We start from the raw sequence: 21,677 nt of genomic DNA, 5'->3' as shown, positions 1-21,677 counted from the left end.
CTGGGGGTCTCCCCGCTCCCCGTTCTGACCCGGGCCCCAGAGCTGTCTGGTGCGGTGGCAGGGTTCAAACCAGCCCGTGGGCAGCGGCTGCGTTACACAGCACCCGGCTGCGCACGGGAGGGTGCAACGCCTGGGCAGCGCTTACCCACCCACTCAATGAGCTTTCGCACCAAAACCATGCGTGCGTTTCTTCTGACAGCGACAAAGACCCTCGCACAAAAGCTCTGCCGTGGTGAAGGTGACCACATGCTCCTCTTTTTTACGCTGCCTCCCAGAGCACTTGTGGGATATCAAACAACGCCTCACCCCAGAGCGATGGCTGGGCTGGGAAGGCAAAGAGCTCTCTAAAATCATCCTCGCACAATATTAATACGTGGTACTGCTTGAGGCTGTCTCTTTGCTGCCTGTTTCACTGTGCCTGCCTCGGAGGCCTGTTAGGGACTTTCAGGGAACAAATAATAAAGAAGAAATGGAACGATAAAGGTAAGAAGCAGAGCAATTAGCCATAACCAGACAGCCCAGGGCAAAGAAGAAAGCCAAGGCAATGGTACTGGTGGCACAGCATGTATTTTTCTTACTCGAGGTGCTCAGTCTGATAAGGAAATGAAAGGAAGGTAAAGCGAGGTAAACCGGAGGTAAGACGGTCTCTTGAGTGAGATACCAGATCTTGGCTTTGCCTGGTTGTGACATGGAAGGAGAGGACGCTGTGCCCTGACGCTGCAGCCCTCCCGCTCCTTCCTGGGCGACGCAGATCCCCGTGTTGGCCGCTGCCTGCGTGCAGCAGGGCAGTGACGCTTGGCTCGTCCCTGTTCAAGTGTATTTCCCCATCAACGGGGGCCTTGGCCTCTCTCCTGGGATCCACAAGGAAACGGTGGGAGACCGTCAGTTAATTTGATGTTACATCGGGAAGAAATTAATTCCAGGTGAGGTGCAGATCAAATCTGGAGTAATGTCCTTAAGGCGAGCAGGTCTCTTCCCAACCGCCAGTCCCTTGTGTCCCCAGTGCTGAAATCTGTTATGTCCCACGTCTGTGCCTAAACCAGGTACAGACGGATCGGGGACAGGGCTGCAGGGGTGGGACAGGAGCAACCTGTTGCAGTGCAGCAGCCCTGGACTGCGGGCTTATTTCAGGCTACATCGATGACTTACTGTTGCTTTTAAAGGCTCCTGGGGGAAGCATGGCGCATGGCTGCGCAGGGAGGCCAGGTCTGGGGAGGCCAGGCCTAGGGAGGCCAGGCCTAGCGCTTCTGCCCCGGCCAGGGATCCTCAGGCTGCAGCCCGGGTGGCTCCGGGCGTTGTGGCCACAAACGTGGCCGGGCAGTGCCACCTACCGCGGCGCTCCCTGGCCACCGGCACCGCTCTGGCCGCCCGGGTCCCCGCGGGGCCTGGCCTCGGGTGGGGAGGCGGCGAGACCCGGAGCCGCGGTCACTGCCCTGGGTGGGCGTTGGTGCTGCTCCCGCCGCCCTGCGGTGATGAATTCTCCTTCCTTCCCAGGCTGAGCACTGTGTGAGCGTGACACGGCTGTGAGCGTGACATGGCTGTGAGCGTGACGGCTGTGAGCGTGACACGGCTGTGAGTGTCACGGCTGTGAGCGCAACAGCTGTGAGCGTGACATGACTGTGAGCGTGACACGGCTGTGAGCGTGACACGGCTGTGAGCGTGACATGGCTGTGCGTGACGACTGTGAGCGTGACACGGCTGTGAGCATGACGGCTGTGAGCGTGACACGGCTGTGAGCGTGACATGGCTGTGAGCGTGACATGGCTGTGAGCGTGACACGGCTGTGAGCGTGACATGGCTGTGCGTGACGGCTGTGAGCGTGACACGGCTGTGAGCGTGACAGCTGTGAGCGTGACAGCTGTGAGCGTGACATGACTGTGAGTGTGTCAGGGCTGTGAGCGTGACATGGCTGTGCGTGACGGCTGTGAGCGTGACATCGCTGTGAGCGTGTCAGGGCTGTGAGTGCGATATGGCTGTGAGTGTGTCACGGCTGTGAGCATGTCACGGCTGTGAGTGTGTCAGGGCTGTGAGCGTGACGCGGCTGAGAGTGACGGCTGTGAGGGTGTCACGGCTGTGAGGGTGTCACAGCTGTGAGCATGACATGGCTGAGAGTGATGGCTGTGAGGGTGTCAGGGCTGTGAGGGTGACACTGCTGTGAGTGTGACACGGCGGTGAGGGTGTCACGGCGGTGAGGGTGACACCGCTGTGTGCGGCCCGGCTGTGGGCCCTGTCCGCTGGGCGCACGCCCGGGCCCGCAGCCCCTTGGCTGTGCCGGTGCCGCTCCCTGCACACCCGCCAGGCCGGGGCAGGCTGCGTCCCTGCCCGCACACCGGCGGGCGCGCCGGGCCTCGCCGACCCCGGGGCTCCCCCTCCGCTTATTCCCAGGCTCCTTCGAGGTGAAAAACGAGCCCGCGGGGCAAATGCCGGCCCCAGCGCTGGAGGCCCCGGGGTGCAGTACGGGGGCTCCCTGCTCGCCCCACGCCTCCACACCGGGGCTTTCCCCGAGCCCCAGCGCGGTGCCAGGCCCGCACCCCGCGTCCCGGCCCCGGGGGAGCCCGGGCCCTCGCCCCGCCTGCGGCCCGCAGGCCCCGCCCGGCCGCCGTAGCCGCCCCCCGCCCCGGAAGTGCTCCCCGTTGCCATAGCGGCCGCTGCCGGGAGGGCGGAAGATGGCGGCCGTGGCGGGGCCGGAGGAGCCGGGGCCGGAGCCGGGCGGCTCCTTCCGCCGTTACCTGGCGCGGCTGGGCGCCCTGCGGCCTCAGCCCGGCGCGGAGCGGCCCGACGGCGGCCGCCGCCGCACCGAGCTCCACCTGCTTTTCGACCAGCTCATCTCGGAGAGCTGCGGGCCGGCGCCGGCGGCTGGGCCCAGCCCGCAGGTACCGCGGGGCCCGGCCGGGGAGCGGGGCCGAGCGATGGGCCGGGGCCAGGGCCGGGGCTCCCGCCGCCCGCACTGGGGCGCGCCCACGCAGGGGGATGTGCACGCTCGCGGGGCGGGGGGCAGAAGGCGCTCGCACGCTTGTGTGGACGTCACGGGAGTGTACACGTCACGCGGGTGACGTCGTTGGTGTGAGCGCACACTTAGCTCTCGCCCACCTGCGTGGATGCTCGTGTGGGGACACACACACGCGTGTGCGTGCCCTTCAACGCGGGCGTGCACCGAGGCGGGCGTGCAGATGCTTTCCCGGGCGTGCGCGCCCACGGGTGTGCACGGACTCGCGTGGAGGCGGCCGCAGCCGGCGCCCCGCACCTACCGCCCTGCGGCTCCCCACGGCCGTGCGTGTTCCTGCACGTCTTCCGCTCTCCTCCCCACGGCCGCGTTCCCTCCTGCCTTCGCCCGCCCCTGGCTCCCATCCCCACCTCTCTGGGTCATTTCTGAGCTCTGCTGCCGTGTGCCGAAACCCCGCCGGGGTCGGCACGCGTGGCCCAGCGGCAGGAGGAGACGGCGGGTGACACCGGTGGGTGGGACTGCAGGCACGGGTACTCAGCAATTTGCACAGTCTACTAGTCAAACAATTACACATTTTCAAGTCTTCAAGTGAGCCCTTCAAAGCTGAATGCTGTAGTTTGGCAGTATTGGTACTGCTTCATTGGGAACACACTACTTCGTTATTACGCTGTGAACAGTGCTGACTTACCGATTTTTCTTCACTTTCTTTCCAGAGTAGGCTTACTTTGCGTTTTGGAATTAGTTGATTTTTTTGGATAGTGCTCCTTTTTTCCCCGCCTTCTGTTCCTTGATCTAACTTTGTATTTTTCTTTTGCCGTTATTAGTGGCTTTGCTGTTGCTCCAGTGTTTAAGTGGCATTGTTTGAGCAGCACTCCTGCAATTTGAATCCGTGTCAGCATATCCCTGCATCAGGGTGAAGGTCTGTAGACAGCTGAGGGGAAGCTCACTAGCTGGCGTTTCATCCGTTTCGTTACATTATCCATGTGTATTGATGTTAGTTGTATCCACACGCAGATCTGGTTGTGTGATCAAAGTCTTAGCCGATGATGTGGTTTCCACCCTAGCTTTGTAGTTTCTAAATAATAAACTGAGGCTTTCTTTCCCAGGATGTTTGTGCTCTGCTTGTCCAAGCCTGTCAGCTGGTTCACCTTGATCAGGAACATCTTGTCAGCAAAGTTTGTCAGCTCATCCATCATGTGCTTAACAGATTTCAGGTACGGAAAGTTGGGCCTTATCTCTCTTCTTCCTGTGTGCTGGCTCCCTGGTCCCCCACTAAGCCAGGGAGGCCGCCTGTCTCTTTTTGTGGGGCTATGGAGCTGACCTTCATGCAGAGTTTCTTGGATTTTCACTGTATTGCTTATTTATTCTTAGCTGAGGTTCTTATCTGGGGCTCTAATGTGGTTCCTCATGTAAAACCAGCTCTCAGTCAGAAGCGATACACCATTGGAAATACTCTTGGTTCTAGGACACTTGTGTTGATTTATCCGGTTCTTAAGTTGGCTGATTCTGTGATGGTGTGTAATTTTAACAGCCAGATCACCGGAGTCTGTAACCAATATATCTGGAGATATTGACTCCACCAGTACATGACGATGTTTTCTTGACCACAGTCCTTTTCTGTTACGACAGGTGATGGTTGATGAACAGAACTTGAATTTTCTTCTCTCCTACTGCATCTCTGCTCTTAAACAGTGCAGCTCTTGGACACATGTTGAAATTCTGCAAGCCTTAGCAGCTCTTGTTTACAATAATGGACCTAAATGTCAGAAGGTGAGTTTACAAGCTAAGAGAAAGTAACGGCAAAAATATTTGCACCCTTTTGCTGTTTCTACTTTCTCTTTTCTTTCCCCCAAAAGAAAGAATAAAAAAGTATCATGTTCTCACATCGCCACACCTTTTATGTTAAGAACAATCTCATTTAAATAGTGACTGATATTTGTGGAAAAGTCGAATTTCAGGTGTGATAGTTGTGTATACTAATAATCAGTAGATAACAAGAGACTTCCCATGCCGAATACCTCTATACCTGCAGGCTGCAGCTGTAGGGACCACCTATCAGCTGGCTTGAGCCAAAGGCGTGCTATTAAAGAATGGCACGAGGCTTAGTCTGCAGACCAACCACCCTGGTGTGCCAGTGTATCAGGCAGGAAGAACGTGGGGAGCTTCAAATTGCACATTACTCAGCAGGCTCGGCCTGGTTTCAGCTGGGCTAGAGTTAATTCTTCTTAGGAGCTGGTGTAGTGCTGTGTTTTGGATTTAGTATGAGAATAATGGTGATAACACACTGATGTTTTAGCTGTTGATAAGTAGAGTTTATACCAGTGAAGGACTTTTCAGCTTCCCATGCTCTGCCAGGTGCACAAGAAGCTGGGAGGGAGCACAGCCAGGGGCGCTGACCCAGACTGGCCAAAGGGCTATTCCATACCCTATGATGTCGTGCCCAGTACATAAACTGGGGGAAGAAGAAGGAAGGGGGGGACGTTCAGAGTTATGGCATTTGTCTTCCCAAGTAACCGTTACGCGTGATGGAGCCCTGCTTTCCTGGAGATGGCTGAACACCTGCCTGCCCATGGGAAGTAGTGAATGAATTCTTTGTTTTGCTTTGCTTGCATGCGTGGCTTTTGCTTTACCTTTTAAACTGTCTTTATCTCAACCCATGGGTTTTCTCGCTTTTACTCTTCCGATTCTCTCCCCCATCCCACCGGGGGGAGTGAGTGAGTGGCTGTGCGGTGCTTAGTTGTCAGCTGGGGTTAAACCATGACAAGGCTTCACTGAGGATCCTGAAATTTATCCTGTAACTGGATCTGGTCTTTAGTGTGCAGTGGGCTCAAAGCCGTTTCAAACTGGAGACTCTCAGGTATCAATCCTGAGGTTTGTACGAAGCTCCTTGTTGCTGCAGTGTGACTGGTAGTGTTTGCTATGTTGAATTCCCCTGCTGTCACCAGCTCTTGGCAGCTTGCAGAGCAGTTTCTGCTGTTGGGCTGAAGCGCGGGGCGGTGATGCTAGCAGTTTTGGAGCTGCCAGCTTGCGTGGGTTTGTAGCCTATGTAACTGCAGCAGTTTGGTACAGCAGTTGTTACTAACTTAGCTTTATGTCTGGGAAGAAACCATAAATTGGGACTCAGTCTGAACTGTGCTCGCACTCGATAGTTTTTTAATACAAAATGAGAAAACTTTGGAAATTAATATTTTCATGTCATTTTTTTATAAACATAATCTGTCTATGGAATCTGAAATTGCAGCTGACAAATCTTCTTTTGTAGCGTGGATACGTTTAGCTACGAAACAGAAGAACCAGGAGGCTGAGGGAAGAGCACTGACCCCTAATGACTTTTGGTGGTTTCTTTTAGTATCTCCCGGATCTGCTGGGCAAGACTGGGCTCTTGGTGCAGTTCAGTGATTCTGCTCAGCCAGACATGGAACTCAGGAGGGCAGCAGTACGCAGCATGGCAAACCTGTGTCTCGGGTGCGTACAAGCCTTTTCAGATGGTGGAGTGGATGCTTTAGAAGATGTACATCTGACAGCACGGACAGCGGTCTGCTCTGTTTGTGCTAGGAACAGCAAATTCAGGACCAGTAAGGTGTATATGCATGAATTTGCAATCTAAAACTTTAGTGCTTCAAGATACTGTATCATCTGTGGATAAAACCGTAAACTCTCAGTCTTCCAGCAATAGTGTTACGGGGATTAGTTTAGGGAAGAAAAGAAAAAGCGTTGTGCTGTCTGGTCCCTGCAGTGATTCTTTGGGTTAATTTTGCATAAGGAATGGTCAACTACAAGTTTTTATAGTGATTGTCGGTTATTCTTTTGCAATTCATCCATTTTTCCATTCCGCATGTAAATATGCTGATGTCACAGCAACATCAAATCTTTATTAGCTGCTATATGGGAAGAATTTTGATTAACCAGACTCTGTGGGCAAGCAAGCAATTAGTAAAAGCAATAGATATTTGGACTTGCTGTAAAGAGTTTTTTGGTTAATAGTTCCCCTGAACAGATGGCTTGTTTTTAAAACAAAACAAAACCCACAAACACAAAAGTGTGGGATTTCAGCACTTATAGATGAAGTCTGAAGAACTACTTAATGTAAATAAATGCAACATCTGGCAGTCTGGGGCCTGATGATTTTTCTCTGTGGAGAGTTGGGATTATTTAGCCTGGAGAAGAGAAGGCTCAGCGAGGATCTTACCAATGTGTATAAATACGTGATGGCAGGGAATGAAGACGACAGAGCCGGACTGTTCTCAGTGGTGCCCAGTGAAAGGACAAAAGGCAATGGGCACAAACTGAAATACAGGAAATTCCGATGAAACATAGGAGGAAAAAAAAAAGTAGGGGTTATCAAACACTGGAACCAGCTGCCCAGAGAGGCCATGGAGTCTCCATCCTTGGAGATATTCAAAACCCGACTGGACACAGTCCTGGGCAACCTTCCCTGGTTGACCGTGCTTCAAGCACGGGGGTTGGACTAGATGATCTCCAGAGATCCCTTCCAACCTCAGCTGTTCTTTGATTCTAGTTTCAGGAAGATCACTTGCAATATTAGAGTTTTCCTGTGAGTGTTATCAAACATGCGTTGATGGCTTGAAGTAATTAAATGTGTTGGAACCAGGTGCTTAGGAATCCATTACAAAAGCATTTATTTAATGACTCTAAATCCAGGGCAACAACGGCCAGCTCTTACTAAATGGTACTCAAGGTAGCAAAGATGAAGTGATGCAGTTGCCCTCTCTCCTCATGCAGTAAGTCAAGTGGATGTTAAAATGTTTCAGCACATTAAGGTTGCCCAGACTTCACAGAAATTAGGGAAATGACCAAAGGCATTCTAAGTCCTTTTCAATGCCAATTTTTGCCTAAAAAGCATTTATAAGCATGACAGCTTGTTAAGCTATGCTTGGAGGGTCATTGTAATTGAGAAGGTGGCCACAGAAGCAGAGTAGGTGTAAGGCACGCTATGATTGTACTAGCGCTTTGTGCAGAAGGTTTCCTTTTGTTCTTTATAGTGGTAGAACTGATCCCTTTCACAGAGCCACCCATCCATCTGGGGCTGTGCTCTCCAGTCTAGCACAGGGCTTGGGTCTGAGTTTGTGTAACTTTATAAAGCTGTGGGACAGACTAAACCAACCGTTTGTCGTCTCCTGCTTTAATTTTAGTGTGCCCGGACAGCCATACTTGGATGAGTCCTACAGAATTGTCTGTTTTCAAACTTTTCTAAGTGTTCTGCAGTCTTCAAAAACCTCTGATGTAGATGACATCACTTTTTGCATGGTAAGTGCGAGTCTAACTGTCTAGAATACTCTAATTAGGAGATTGGGCCTCTGGAATACTGGAATTTGGAATATATGAAATTTGGAATGTTGTCAACTGAGATTTTGCTTAAATAGTCTATTTTTTTTTTTTTAATAAACGTAAGTAACTGTCCCAGTAATTATGATGAGCAAAACTGTAATTGCCTAGAAGGTCACTTGAAAGTTGTGAACCTTCAGTGTTTTGGGAAGGAAAAGAAAGTAATTCTGTGTTTTGGTTTTCAGTTACTGCAAAATGCACTGAAAGGTATCCAGTCGCTTCTGAATGGTGGGAAGATGAAACTAATGCAAACCGACCAAATTGGATCTCTTCTTGCAGTATTAAAGGTAAATACTTAAATCCATACTTGAGAAAGAGGCAGGCGCTGGAAGGTGCATGTTCCAGATGCTTGTTAAGTGGGAAACAGTAGGAGGAGACAAGAAAGAGGGAGCAGAGAAGCCTGAGCGTGGGGGGAAATGTACTGTAAGATATAAAGAAAAAAACCATGGAGTTTCTCTCGCAGCATCTTAACTGCACTTCCCACAAAAGAATGTGAGAGAAAGATGGGAGGTTCATTTTTTTGGACCTACTTAAAATCCTTCTAGAGAGAGTTGAATTTCAGGTGTTGCATGGCTGTTACATAGCATGGGGAATGGCAAGACCTGGGGGGAAGGATCACAAGCCCAACTGAAAATTGATAAACGCCTGAGTAAATACACAGTAAATCTTGGTGCATCAAAAAGGAAAAGTATGCTAACGTTTTTGTTGCTGTCCTAGAAATGTATGTTTCATGGACTGCCGGGACTGAGCATAGAAATGCCCGCAGCCTTGTACCCGGCTCCTTTGCCTCAGTATGATAAAAGGTCGCCCGTCAAACAGGAACAATCAGAACCAGCCACCTTTAAGCAGACAGGGGTAAGCTGAAATTAGACTGATTCTACTGCGTGTTCATTGTGCGCGTGTTTGTTGCGATTGTATGTTACCTGTCGTGATATTAGTGGCTAACAGGCTCTCTGTGTTCTGAGCACGTGATACATTTCACATTCTTTGCTTTAAAGGTATTGATTGTAAATCTCTGCACTGAGTAAAATTGCTTTGTAAACTCAGATGATGAAAACAAATGGCTCTGCAGAGATTGGTTTTCCTGAGTTAAGCTGTGTGCATCAGTTATTCATCTATAGCCAAGAATTCTTGGCCTGCAGACATGGGGTTGGTGTGTGCAGACTAGCCAAAGCTTTTATTTTATAAGTTACGTTTTCTCTCCTAACACTTGCACAATTGTTTGACTCTTTCTTAGGGAAGTCAAGTTCATCTAGAGACTGATTTCCTCCCCCCTCCCCCAGCTGTTCTGCTTAATCCTTCTACAGGTTATTTTTTAACCCTGTAAACGTTTTGGATTACTGATTATCTGAAAGACATTAAAAAAAAATAAAGTTGTATAGTCATGTTGACTTGTTCCTTTTTAGATGTTAAATACGTACTGTAAATCTAAAAGAACTACAGAAGTATTCACTGTTCCTCTTCTTCAATCACATTTGTGTGAAACGTATTTTTAACTAAAAGTTTTCTTGGAAATCTTTTGCTTTACTGATGAAGAGACCAAAGCTTTCAGGCTATTCAGATATAAATTGCTTACTGACACTAAGGTATTACTTTACTGATGTTACTGTTGCTGCTAATAAGCAGAGTTTGTAAACTTTCAGACACTAAAGAAGTGACAGTTTCTGTATGCACCGTATTGAACATACATATAATTGCACTTATGTGCAGTATTGTTGCATCAGAAGAATGCTAAATAGCTGTGATAACTCTTGGCTAAACTAAATCTTGTCTAGAAACTCATTTAGAAACTTGTACAATTTGATGTTGATGTACTATGCAGAGGGCATGATTTGTTATATTAAACTCAGCTTTTATTCTGGATTAGCAATTAGTTTTGTTTTCAGATGAGACCTTTTTCCCTTAGTAAAAGATTTAAAACTATAAAATGTTTGCACATCTTTCCAGATATTATTTCAAAAGATTTAAAAAAAAAAAAAAAATCTATTTTTCGTCTTAAAACAGAACCGAAGAAAAAAGTCCAAAGGGAAACAGAAGAGGGGAGAGCTTGGGGAAGAAGGAAGAGAAGATTTGGGTGATGCGGGAAATGAATCAGTCCTTGGAGCCGACATGCTGAAATTACACTTGGGGGATGTGCAGAACAGTCCTTGTTCGGATCCTCGGACTCGTGCATCAGATGTTGCATACGTGCCTGCTGGAAAGGATCACTCATCTTCACATCATACTAGTTGGAAAAGAATCAGCAGCAGTGAGTCGGAATATTCTGATGCTGAAGGTGGAATACAGAGCAAAACGAGGTGATTGTTGTTTGTGTAAACATAAAGCACGGTAGCAGAGTGTACTATTGTTCATAACAATTTAAGCTCATGTATCATGTTAACACATACCTTTTGTTCCTGTAGATCTGGCACAAATTTTACATGTGTGCAGACTCCTACACTTCCACAGGATGCTAGCGCTTTGTTCTTAATCAAAACTGTTGAGGAAATCACTTTTCCTTTTGATTTATGTGGTGATACAAGAAAATTGGAAGGCAGTAATTTGTATTGGTTTGAAAGTAAACTTGTTCTTTTTCTTCTTGGTCTAAAAAATGTCTTCTCACAGGTAGTCGCTAATATAAGTGAAAGAGGTTAAGTCTATTACTTTTCACTGCTGCTATTTCATTAATCTTTGTTTGTTTTTAAGATCTTATCAAGCCAATGTTCGTCAAGGGGCTCTAGCCTGTTTCCTCTCCGCTATAAAATCAATAGAAAAAAGAGTTCTTTATGGCTACTGGTCAGCGTTTGTTCCTGATGCACCTGGTATTGGCAGCCCCCAGTCAGTGTCCTTGATGACTATTGCTTTAAAGGACCCTTCTCCAAAGGTGAGGCAGTTCCGAGCAGAAAAAGCATTGTATTTTTCCCATATTAGTCTTAAGAGTTGTCTTCTCTGGCCTTCAGTAAGTACTTTGGTTACTGTATCTGTGTTGCTTGGTCACTGTGCCGCAAGAAGTAAAAGAGGATGTGTTGGTTAAGGAAACAAAGGACTGGTTGTATACTGCTTAAAGTTCCAAGAAAAGATAGATGGAGTTGAATTTTCTCTGGCTGGAGGAAGAGACTTTCATAAACTTTAAAATTCTCTATCATCTCGACAGAGGTGTTAAAAGTGGGTAACAGAAACGTTTTATCATTTCAGACCCGTGCCTGTGCTCTTCAAGTTCTCTCGGCCATCCTGGAAGGTTCTAAGCAGTTTCTTTCTGTTGCTGAAGATGCTAATGATCACAAGAGAGCTTTTACTCCCTTCTCTGTAACTATTGCTTCTAGCATCCGGGAGCTGCACCGCTGCCTGCTGCTAGCCCTGGTGGCAGAATCCTCTTCTCAAACACTGACACAAATAGTCAAGGTAACTGTACTGTAAATGTTTCAAATGCTGCCCAAGAGGTGATATTGGTCTCTAGATTAAGTCTCGAAGAAAGATTGCACACAAATTATTGTAGCTGTTGAAGACTAAGATGCTGGGGGGAAATAGACTGTTGTAGTCTCGCAAGGCTTCGTTGACTGAGTCTTCCTACAGAGTCCTTGGGTTTCTTTTCTCTTCAGCACAATTCTCTTGTTCCTGCATTTCTTTCCTGTGGTCTTTTTGGAGCTGAATGAACCTATCAAATGATTCTGAAGACTCACATTGGCTTTCAAACTGGAGCCCAAATTGGCAAAAAAAGCTTTCTGTGGGCTATTGAAATTACTTGGTCTGTATGCCAGGTCACAGTAGTTAAATACTTGTCCTTAGGAGCCAAGTTTGTAACCAGTTTTCAAACAGCAGATAATTGGGGCATTTGTTTTCAGGTGCCCTCAGATAATTAGCTGTCTAAATTACCTAAATTGCAAATGTAAAAACAAATCTGTTGGAGGCCAGGCTGACATTGTAACCACCCCTCCATGTATGTTCTTTTGTGTTTCAGTGCCTTGCAAATTTGGTTTCAAATGCACCATACAGCCGTTTAAAACCTGGGCTGCTGACAAGAGTTTGGAACCAGATAAAGCCATACATTTGTCACAAAGGTTTGCATTCTGTTTGGCTGGAGCCTCCTTGTATATGTTATATCTTAATTCAGCATCAGTTATGACAAAACAGTTGTGGATTTCCCTGCCCCACCCCGTGCTTCATAAATACATAAACATACGTATTGCTATCGAATTATATGTTACGATCTGTCTTGTCTGAAAACTGCTGAAGAAGGATGCTGACGTGTCAGTGAGATGCTAACAGACTTGCTGCTTCTTCCCCCACCCTGTTCTTTCTTGCAGATGTTAATGTTCGAGTTTCTAGTCTCACATTATTGGGGGCTATAGTATCTGTCCAAGCACCTTTACCAGAGGTGCAATTACTTTTGCAACAGCCTAGTTCTTCAGGGCTAAATAATAGTGGTAGCACAACCCCTCATCGTTTTAATTCTTCTGAGCCGTGGAGAAAAGCACTCCCCTCAGAAGGGGAGCCTCCGGATAATCCAGCAGGATGTACATCTTCAGAACCATGCTGGCTTCTCCGTCTCTGCGTTTCCATCATCGTTCTGCCCAGAGAGGGTTCCTGTTCTGACAGCGATGCTAACTTTCCATCATTTTCCAGCGTTTATGAACCATGTCCCCTTCGACTGGAATCCTTACAGGTGGGGATGAACAGCTAGCTTGTAAAATGAACAGCTTGGTATGATATGGAATTACTTCATGTCAGCCAAGCTTCAGTCATGGGTTGCCTTTGTTCCTCGCTCTTTCAGTGAGATTTAGGCTAAAGCATTTGCTAGTGCAGCGTGTCTGAGCTGCTGTGACTGAAAGAGCAGTAACATTTTGATTCCGTGCCTGTGACCACAGCATAACTGTCCCATAGTAAACCTGCTGCAGTAAGTTCATCTGCCTGTGATTGTTGTTTTTTAATTCATTATTTTTAAATATTTGGTTAGGGTACCTGTCAATGTTGAGACTTGGTCTTCTTTTTCTTTCTGTAACCACCGAAAATAGTAAGATTTTGTAACATGCATCCCAAGGAGTCTCAGTCTTTTTCTGGAACAATGAATATTTGTTAAATACAGCTTCACACAACGCAGCAGCAGTGTTGCAGGAGAGACAGAATGTGTTGCTCTTACAGGCACTCTTGCTTAGTTTTCTAGCTACAGGAGACCTCACTTAGAGTAAATAATTCATTGTGTTGCTACCCGATAGTGCTTTTGTGGCCCTTTTTTGAACAAGATAATGGACTAGGGAGGTTTTTAATTAGCTGTAGTATTCTAGAAGTTGTGCTGCAAGGTGTATCTGTTACATCGGAGTTTAGTATATGGTCCCACTGTTGATTAGCCCATTAACATCCTCTCTGTGTGTATTTGGGGTGTGTTGGTTGAATAGAAGGGAAAAACACTGAACGGCATTTCTTCTGTTTGTGTTTAGGTGTTGGCTCTTCTTGTAAAAGGTTATTTCTCTGTGGCTCAGAGCTATTTCCTAGAACTTGGAGAAGTGGCTTGCAGATGCATGGAAGAAATGGATCCATCCATTCAGCTTCACGGAGCCAAAGTAAGAGCATGAGGAAACATCAACACTGTTTTGCCAAGTCAATTTTATCTATGGGTGTGCTTTGCAAATACAGATGAGTAGCGATGAATATTGAGAGCATCTTTGTGTGTTGGATGTAGCACACCGTAAAGAGCTGGCGCCTGCTGTAGCTCTTTGGGAAATGCAGTATCCTGACACTTTGAGAAATGCACCGTCTGCTTCCAGTCTTGAATTGTTAGCAGAATTTTGTTGCTCTGCTGAGTCACCAGGAAGCTTGGGAAATGCAAGGACTGTAACGCTGGCCCTTCCCCGATGTAGCATCAGCTGGTGCAGGAGCTGTAGTCTGTCACCCAAAGGAAAGCTCAGAGAGATTTCCTCTTTGCGTGGCAATTTGTTATGCTGGCCTAGCTGGAGACTTTGTGTAAGAAAGGCTTTTCCTCTAATTTCTTTGCTAGCAAGGACAGAATAGAGTCCAAAACAATACCGAACCTTTTGGTTTTGTTCCCTGGGTAAGTAACTATAGTCCTAGGTAAAGGTTGCTACAATTCCATGGTACTTGAGTCTCCCCTGATAAAGACCCAGTTGCTTTTTGTTTCCTTGCAGCTTCTGGAGGAGCTGGGCACAGGTGTGCTGCAGCAGTACAAACCCGATTCAGCCGTTGCCCCTGATCAGAGAGTACCTGTCAGTGTGGTAAGTGTCTGGGCTCCCTCTGAGATTCCACTTCACTGAGCTTCCTTTCTTGAACTCTCTGCAAAGTTACTGGCGTGGATACAGATAAATCAATTCCAGGAAAGCAGAAAAGGACTCAGTACCCTGCGGCTTTATAGGTTCTGGTTTTGTAGACTTCCTGCATTATTTTGCCATTTGTTTTTGTCTGGCAGCAGGTGTGTTGTGTGGGTTTGTTTTTTTTTTCTTTTCTTTTACATGATGTTAACACTGCCTCTCTGCCTTTCCTCATCCCACCTCTTCCTGCCTGCTGTAAGTCAGGAAGCTGGAAGAACAGTGCAGATTTTGTCTGTGTCATTACTGCTGCAGAAAACCTAGACGTATGCTTTTAGAGTTTTGGTGAGTTTGCGTTGCTACAAGAGCCAACCCACACGTTCTGGCTGCTCACAAGTGCAGAGAGTGGCCAGAATAGGTGTGATTTCAGAAAAATTCATTGTTTGAGGCTGGCTGTTGGATAAGTTTGTGGAAGCTGAGGAATTGGCATGCTAGTAGTAACGTAGGCCTGTTTAAGTCTTGCTTCTGTGAACTGGGCATTCTGTGAATTGCCTTGTGAACAAGGCAATTTAAAAAATTTCTTTGGCATATGCTAAGTTTTGAGCCTGTCACCAGTGACCCTACAAGATAGGAAATGTGTCCAGTAGCACCAGGTTCCTGTTACTTGATATGAATGTAAATTATCAGGCAAATGAAAATACCCAGCAGTGTGGATTCACAAGTGGAATCGTAATTCTACCTAATGCAATCTAATCTGAGCGTATGTGGCCTTGAGAAGGAAACAAACAGAACTCAGTGAATAAGTACTTGATAGCAGTACTAAAATGTCTTTAAAATGTTTCTGAATGCAAAGTACTTTAGGCTTCCAAACAGTTGTAATCACTTTCACGTGTGATTATGCTACCGGCTGTAGGTATGTCTTAAAGATGATCGTAGAAAAAGACAATCTATTATAGAACTTCGGCATAATGGCTGGTTTAAATAGGCAAACCTGTCTGCTTCTTCTGTAGGTTGTAACTTTCTGGACTGTGATGTTAAATGGCCCTTTACCTGGCACTCTTCAGAACTCTCCACATGCGACTCTTCAGACAAGCGCCTGTGATGCCCTGTCCTCTATCTTGCCAGAAGCTTTCAGCAGTCTGCCGGTAAGAGAGCGCTCCTTTAAGTGTGGCATTTTTACCTATTGAGACTTTGTTCTTGTCTACCAGATTATAGTAGCCTTTTAAAACTTATAAGGAGAGGGTAGAGGAATCTTCCAGAATTTTTTTTTTACATTCTGAACAAGTTGTGACTATTGAAGACTGGAAAAGGCAACGTTGGGAGTAATTAGTCTGTCAAAACAATTAAACTGTGGGTCACCAGAAGCTGTTTGGCCCGGCCATGAATACTTAGCTTTGGCAATGATGCACGGGGGACAGGGGGCAAGAATTTCATTGGGGAGGGGGCGGGGGTGAAGGGTTGTTATTTTGCTGGTTAAGTGTTTGAAGAGACAGCTGAGCTAACAGCCATGGACTGACGTTCACCGATTTGCATGCGTGTTTTTTTCTTTTGGCTGGCTTTTAAAACAGTAAACTGTGGTGACTGCCCTGGCAGAAGCAAACAAATGTGGTGGCCTTACTCTCCTTTTGCAACGTGAAATATGCTTTCAAACTTGAAAGCCTTGGCAGTGTATCACCGCTGCATTGTGCAGCTCCTTTTATGTCACTGTGCCCTTCTTGATGGGGAGTACTCTGCCAGATTTCATTTGCCCAAGAATTGCTAGTACAGCAGTATCTCCGGAATTCTCTGTCTGGTTTCTCCAAGTACAGCGTGTACTTCATCACTCTGTACTTTGCTCCCGTACACTCTCTTGTCCCTGTGGCCATGTGGGGTCAAGTCAGTGCCCACTCTGACCCTTTGCTCTGATGAAACAAAGATCTTTGTCATGGGTTGGTAAACTGACAATCTGTCCAGGATGAACTTAATCTGCCTGGCTGTCCTTCTTAATGAAGGGGAAAGAGTGAAGTAAGACAGGAAAAAGCAACTGATCCAGTCTGTTTTACCTCTGATGGGCCATGCCTTCTGCGTTTGGATGATAGTTAATATTTTGGTTTCCTTTGTGGTCTTACCTAACAGCAACAAGATCATGTTCGCTGGAAGCATTCCCGTTTCCTGTGTGCCATCCTGAAATGCCAGTCAATTTACTTTAAAGAAAAGAGTACCTTCTGAATGGTAGCTTCTACAGATTCCACATATTAGGGTCTTTCAGAGTATTTCTCAGTTGCCTTTCTTTGTGGGACGGAGATCTTTTCAGTTTCTGCTTATTGTTGCAGAATGACCAGCAGATACTGTGTGTCACTCTGCTGCTTGGCCTGAACCACAGTGAGAACCCGCTGGTAAAAGCTGCTGCCGCACGTGCGCTTGGAGTGTACATCCTCTTCTCTTGCCTTCGGCAGGTCAGAACTGGCCCATTTTTCTTATTTTGAGCCATTTTATAATGGGTTTGATGAACCATAAGATGTGGGACATGAGGAGGGAGGTCAGGATCTTCCCTGAGCTCTTAGGGACAGAAGTGGGAAGGGCTAGGATGGCACAAGGGAGGTGCAAGAGATGAGGTAGAGCTGGGAGGAAGGGAACAGCTGTACAGCACTCGGTAGAGTTTAACAAGTTTTTAATGGGAAGACTTCAGTTTTGTTTAAAACGAAGAAGTAAAGCTTATTTAGAGAAAAAGGCTGTCTTGTTTCCACAAAAAAAATCAATCTTAGCTTGGCTGAGCTGGAAGACTGTAGTTTTTGCAATGTGGCCTTAAATGGGTGGTTGTAATAAAAAAAAAAAAATTATGCAGTAGCTGGTGTTGAGATTTGAGTCCAAAATATTTTGAAAGAAAATCCTTTACCATAGGCAAGGGAATGAAAATGAAATGTAATGTGCCATGGAAGAGAAGATTAGACAGGCAGCTCAACAGGGAGTTTGGAGAAGCAATTATGTTAAGAGTGGGATTTGATGAGCATAGGATTGGCAGTCCAGGTAATTATGTTAAAATCCAAAGTAACTAAAGCACCAATGAAATTAAATAATGCATTGCAACCTTTCAGCAACAGCTACCCGAGAGAGTGGTGAACTTGGTCAGCACTCAGGCTTAGACTGTTAATTAAAGATCGAACAAAGCTGTTCAGAGAGTACCGTGAACACGTTAAAAGTTGTCGCCCAAAAAAGAAGAGTATATTAATAGGGCTGGTCTCTGTGCAGGTACCATTTTCCCTAGAAAGGCCAGAATGTATATGTTACTAAGGAAATCACCCGAGTTTTTAAAACTTCCTAACTTCGCAGCAGTTTTTACTTTTATAGGACGTGATGTTTGTGGCAGACACAGCGAACGCTATTCTGAATTCCCTCCGTGACAAGTCTCCGAACGTCCGTGCCAAAGCAGCTTGGTCCCTGGGCAATCTTACAGACACTCTGATCATCAACATGTACGTAAGCCTGCCTTCGCCCGCGGGACTCCTCTCTCTGCCCGTATTCCCATAGCATCAGACGGGGGGTACTGAATCTACTGAGCGTCAAAAAAGCCAAGATTTGGCTTGGATGCTTCTTTTTAACCACTCTTCAGCCTGTGTGTCTACCAGTGTGTGACACTGTATTATAAGTATCCCGTATCCATCTGGGGTTGAGTTCTACTAAACTGCTTAGGTTTAGGTCTTTCTAATCATTAGTTCTGGAGTATATTCCAAGTTTGCTTTTCAGTTTTCTATTTCTTATATGTTGCTCCGTGTAACTGCATGTTCCCTAGTTACTTTACTTTCAACATAACATAGAAGTAAAATTAATAAATATTTAACACTTCCTCAAGCCAAAGACTGAGGGAAGTCTAACCTACTGTTACAGTTTTAACAGGAGAAATAGTTATCATATATTCCTGCTACAGAATTGCCTCTGAGCAATTCATTGCCCTCTGTTTTTTATTACAGACTTAATGCATTGCTAACCGGCTTTCTTGCATTGATAGTTTGGTTTTAAATTAATAAACATAGTGGTCACATGTAGTAAGGTCTGCCTTACATATTAGCCTTCTAAAGAGTGAAGGTTGTTCATACGCCTTTGTAAAGGATTGTATCACATCTGTGGGGATGGATCAGCTGAGCTGGCCTTTCCCGGTGTGATTCTTCTGCTAGGGAAACGATGGGACAAAGTTTTCAAGAGGAATTTTCTGACCTCCTGCTGTTGAAAATGTTACAGTCTGCGACTGAAGCATCCAAGGACAGAGACAAGGTATGACTGAGGGGAAGGAGGGTGGAGTTATCATAGTGTAGTCAACTCTTGCATTTTTATTTAAAGAAAAAAAGGGAAAAAAGGGAAAAAGGCACCAGTTACTTTGGGGTGTTTTGCCCTAACGGACGGAGAGCTGCAGCTCAGCATCCTCTCCTGAGGGCTGGTGTTTGGAGGTTTCCCATGTCGTTTGACCTGTGGGGCATTTGGTTGCGCTTTTCCACAGTGCAGGGTTTGGGGGGGTGTTCTGGTTTTGGTTTGTGGTTTGTTTTTTTTTTTCTTTCAGGGTGACCACTTGCAAAGAATGATTTTTCTGGTGGCATTTAGGAAGTTACCATCTGATAAGACACCAGTCTGATTCCACATGGGCTCCTTGTTGGCTCTGAGCATGATTTCGTAGCAGGCTTGACAAAAGCTTTGCCTATAAGCTGAAAGCCAGAATGTTTTTTTGTGTATGTGTGTTGCAGGTAAAGAGTAATGCAGTCCGGGCCCTTGGGAATGTGCTTCATTTCCTTCAGCCTTATCACATAGCAAACCCCAGGTTTAGGGAAGCCATCGAGGAATCTCTTCAGGCCCTTATTTCTACCGTTCAGAGCGAGGCCACTATGAAAGTGCGCTGGAATGCTTGTTACGCGCTGGGGAATGTATTTAAGAACCCTGCCTTGCCACTCGGTGAGTAACTCGTCCCACTGGCTTTGGATTTGCACAGCAGGTTGTGGTTTTGATAAGAAGGTCTCCGTTACAAATGTGTTGCGGGAAAGAGGAGAAAGCAAACTGAGCTGAATTTTGCTGTCTTAGCTTTCCCAGAGCTCTTGCCAGTGAAATAGGCTCAGATCCTGTGAATGCTAATACAGGCGTAACTGCGCTGTATTCAGTTGGATCTGTCACGTTAGAAAAGAGCGTGAGGATGGGATTAGAGCTGTGAATAGATGCAAAATGTCACTTTTCCTCTTACGAAACTTCAGAAGATTAACTGGTTTTTTTAACTAATTTTTCATTTCATAACCCCCGATTCTCTCATTTGGACCAGAATAAATACAGTAAATGTAAGCTCATTAAATATTTGGGAGATACATTTACAGTTTTGTGTATTTTGACTGATTGAAAAGGGTTTTTTCTTTTTGTTTTTCGTAGGAGAGGCTCCTTGGACCACACAAGCATATAGTGCACTTTCCTCAGTAGTGAAGTCCTGCAAGAATTTCAAAGTCCGAATCAAATCAGCCATGGCCCTCTCCATCCCTAGCAAGAGGGAATGCTACGGCTCCACTGAGCAGTTTTGCCAAATCTGGAGTGCCCTGGTGGTAGCCTTGCAGAAGAGTGAAGACACTGAGGACTTTCTGGAATTCAAGTACAGTGCCAGCCTCAGAACGCAGATCTGCCAGGCTCTGCTTCATTTGTTAAGTCTGGCAAAGAGCACAGACCTGCCAGTCATTTGGGAAACGATAACAGAAAATGGGGACGTGATTAAATCTTACGTCTTGCAATATCTCAAATCTGGAGTGGAAGAAAACGAAGCAGGAGTGCACACGGACCTGTGCGAGAGGGAGAGAGTATTAAAAGGTGCTATCGAACATCTCAGTGGGATAGAGAAAGAGCTGGAGGGCAAAGCTGGGGTAAGAGTGTCTTTTTATCTGGAAGATATCTTGACAAACCATGCCAATGCCACTGAATTAACAGAGGCTTAGAAAGAAACACCTCTTTCGGTGACCAATAACTTACGCTTCTGACTGGGCACACAGAAGAAACACACTACTTCCACTTACACTGGGCATCCAGAAGAAAAGTTTCCTATTGTTGCTATTAAACAGTTTATTTCAAACTTATTAAAGTCATTCATAATGCCTGATGGAAAGATCTGTAGAACTTAATTTTTAATTTTTTTTTTTTTTTTTTTATTTTTGTGTTTAGTGAACTGTTAAGTTGTCCTGGCTTGGTTTTGTTTCTACACTTAACTGTTACGGTGTTACCATGTGGAAAACAAATGCCTTTTCCTTCTTTGTACGTTTTATAAAAACAGCCCGTTCTCTCAGCTTATCTAAAAGCATTTTGTTACCGTTGCTGCTGTATTCAAAGTCATGTTTGTAAAGGAGGGGTCTGGAAGAATTTTGTTTTTCTGAGCACTGCAAATGTTGTCACTCTTGTGTTCCTGCAATAAACCTAAATATGCCAATATTTGAGTAATAGCTTAGAGCAAACACGCTTTGCCTTCATCTGTCTGCGTTCCTGGTGTCCTACACACGGCCTGCACCTCCCTGCTGCCTTCACTCATCCTCTCCTCCAAAAACTCGAAATTCCTTGTTTCCAGGCGGATGGTGCTGCGCTGCGTACGCCAGAAAATCCGGAGTAGGTCGTCTGAGGCTGGAATTTTGACTCTTCAAGCAGTACTACAGTGGGGGCTTTGTCGCCTTTCTGCAGGAGGTGCGGCGATGTTCTAAACTGCATGTGGGTTCGTTTCTGTTCCTGAAGTTCTGTCCCCTTCCCCTTCCTTCACCATGCTGTTGCTTACTCTCTGTTTGCTGTGTGCTTACTGTGCTGATAGCCGGGGGAGGACCCAGCTCTCTGATGTTGCTGGGGACAAATCAATGCCTCCAGGAATGAGCCGGTCGGTGGGGCACTTGGAGAGTTAAGTGCCTGCTGCCCTAACCTCTGGGTGGATGTTTGAACAGCGCTCAGTGCAAGCCCCGGCTGTCATAAAAGCTCTTTGGGATACAAAATTTGTCTGCTTTGTTTTTCAATCCTTGCCGCTGGTTTCAGTGGGCCTCAAGTAGCGCGAGTATCCGAAACCCCTTCAGAGTAATGGAGTCTCTTTCGCTGGGTGTATGGGGCCGGTTCCCTGCCAAGAGTGACTTCTCCTGCTGTTCCAGCCGGCGGCAGGAGCGGCTCTGCCGACGACGGTCAGCCTCGTC

At 46.5% G+C, this 21,677-nt stretch overlaps 1 protein-coding gene across 3 annotated transcripts; it reads left to right on the top strand.

Moving 5' to 3' along the window:
- Window positions 1–2,666: 2,666 nt before the first annotated feature.
- On the top strand, window positions 2,667–21,448 carry HEATR6 (HEAT repeat containing 6; the record flags this gene model as incomplete). Of its 3 annotated transcripts, XM_082327919.1 has the most annotated exons (20): window positions 2,667–2,873; window positions 4,051–4,158; window positions 4,574–4,714; window positions 6,294–6,409; window positions 8,098–8,212; window positions 8,476–8,577; window positions 9,008–9,145; window positions 10,295–10,587; window positions 10,976–11,153; window positions 11,465–11,671; window positions 12,228–12,327; window positions 12,574–12,932; window positions 13,705–13,827; window positions 14,410–14,496; window positions 15,537–15,671; window positions 16,839–16,961; window positions 17,854–17,978; window positions 18,678–18,774; window positions 19,239–19,443; window positions 19,906–21,448. In XM_082327919.1, 20 exons carry the CDS (start codon window positions 2,667–2,669, stop codon window positions 20,454–20,456), a joined length of 3,510 nt encoding a protein of 1,169 aa, XP_082184045.1. In that variant the 3' UTR covers window positions 20,457–21,448. The 3 variants fall into 3 exon arrangements, with proteins under 3 accessions (XP_082184045.1, XP_082184047.1, XP_082184046.1); XM_082327921.1 differs by lacking the exons at window positions 2,667–2,873; window positions 4,051–4,158; window positions 4,574–4,714; window positions 6,294–6,409 and adding an exon at window positions 6,422–6,524; XM_082327920.1 differs by lacking the exons at window positions 2,667–2,873; window positions 4,051–4,158; window positions 4,574–4,714; window positions 6,294–6,409 and adding an exon at window positions 6,540–7,686.
- Between the last annotated feature and the right edge of the window lie 229 nt (window positions 21,449–21,677).

The sequence above is a fragment of the Platalea leucorodia genome (genome assembly GCF_965183815.1).
Source record: "Platalea leucorodia genome assembly, chromosome: 16".
Taxonomy (NCBI): Eukaryota; Metazoa; Chordata; class Aves; order Pelecaniformes; family Threskiornithidae; genus Platalea; species Platalea leucorodia.
The sequence above is the reverse complement of the archived record's forward strand: the minus strand, read 5'-3'. Positions and strand labels throughout refer to the sequence as shown.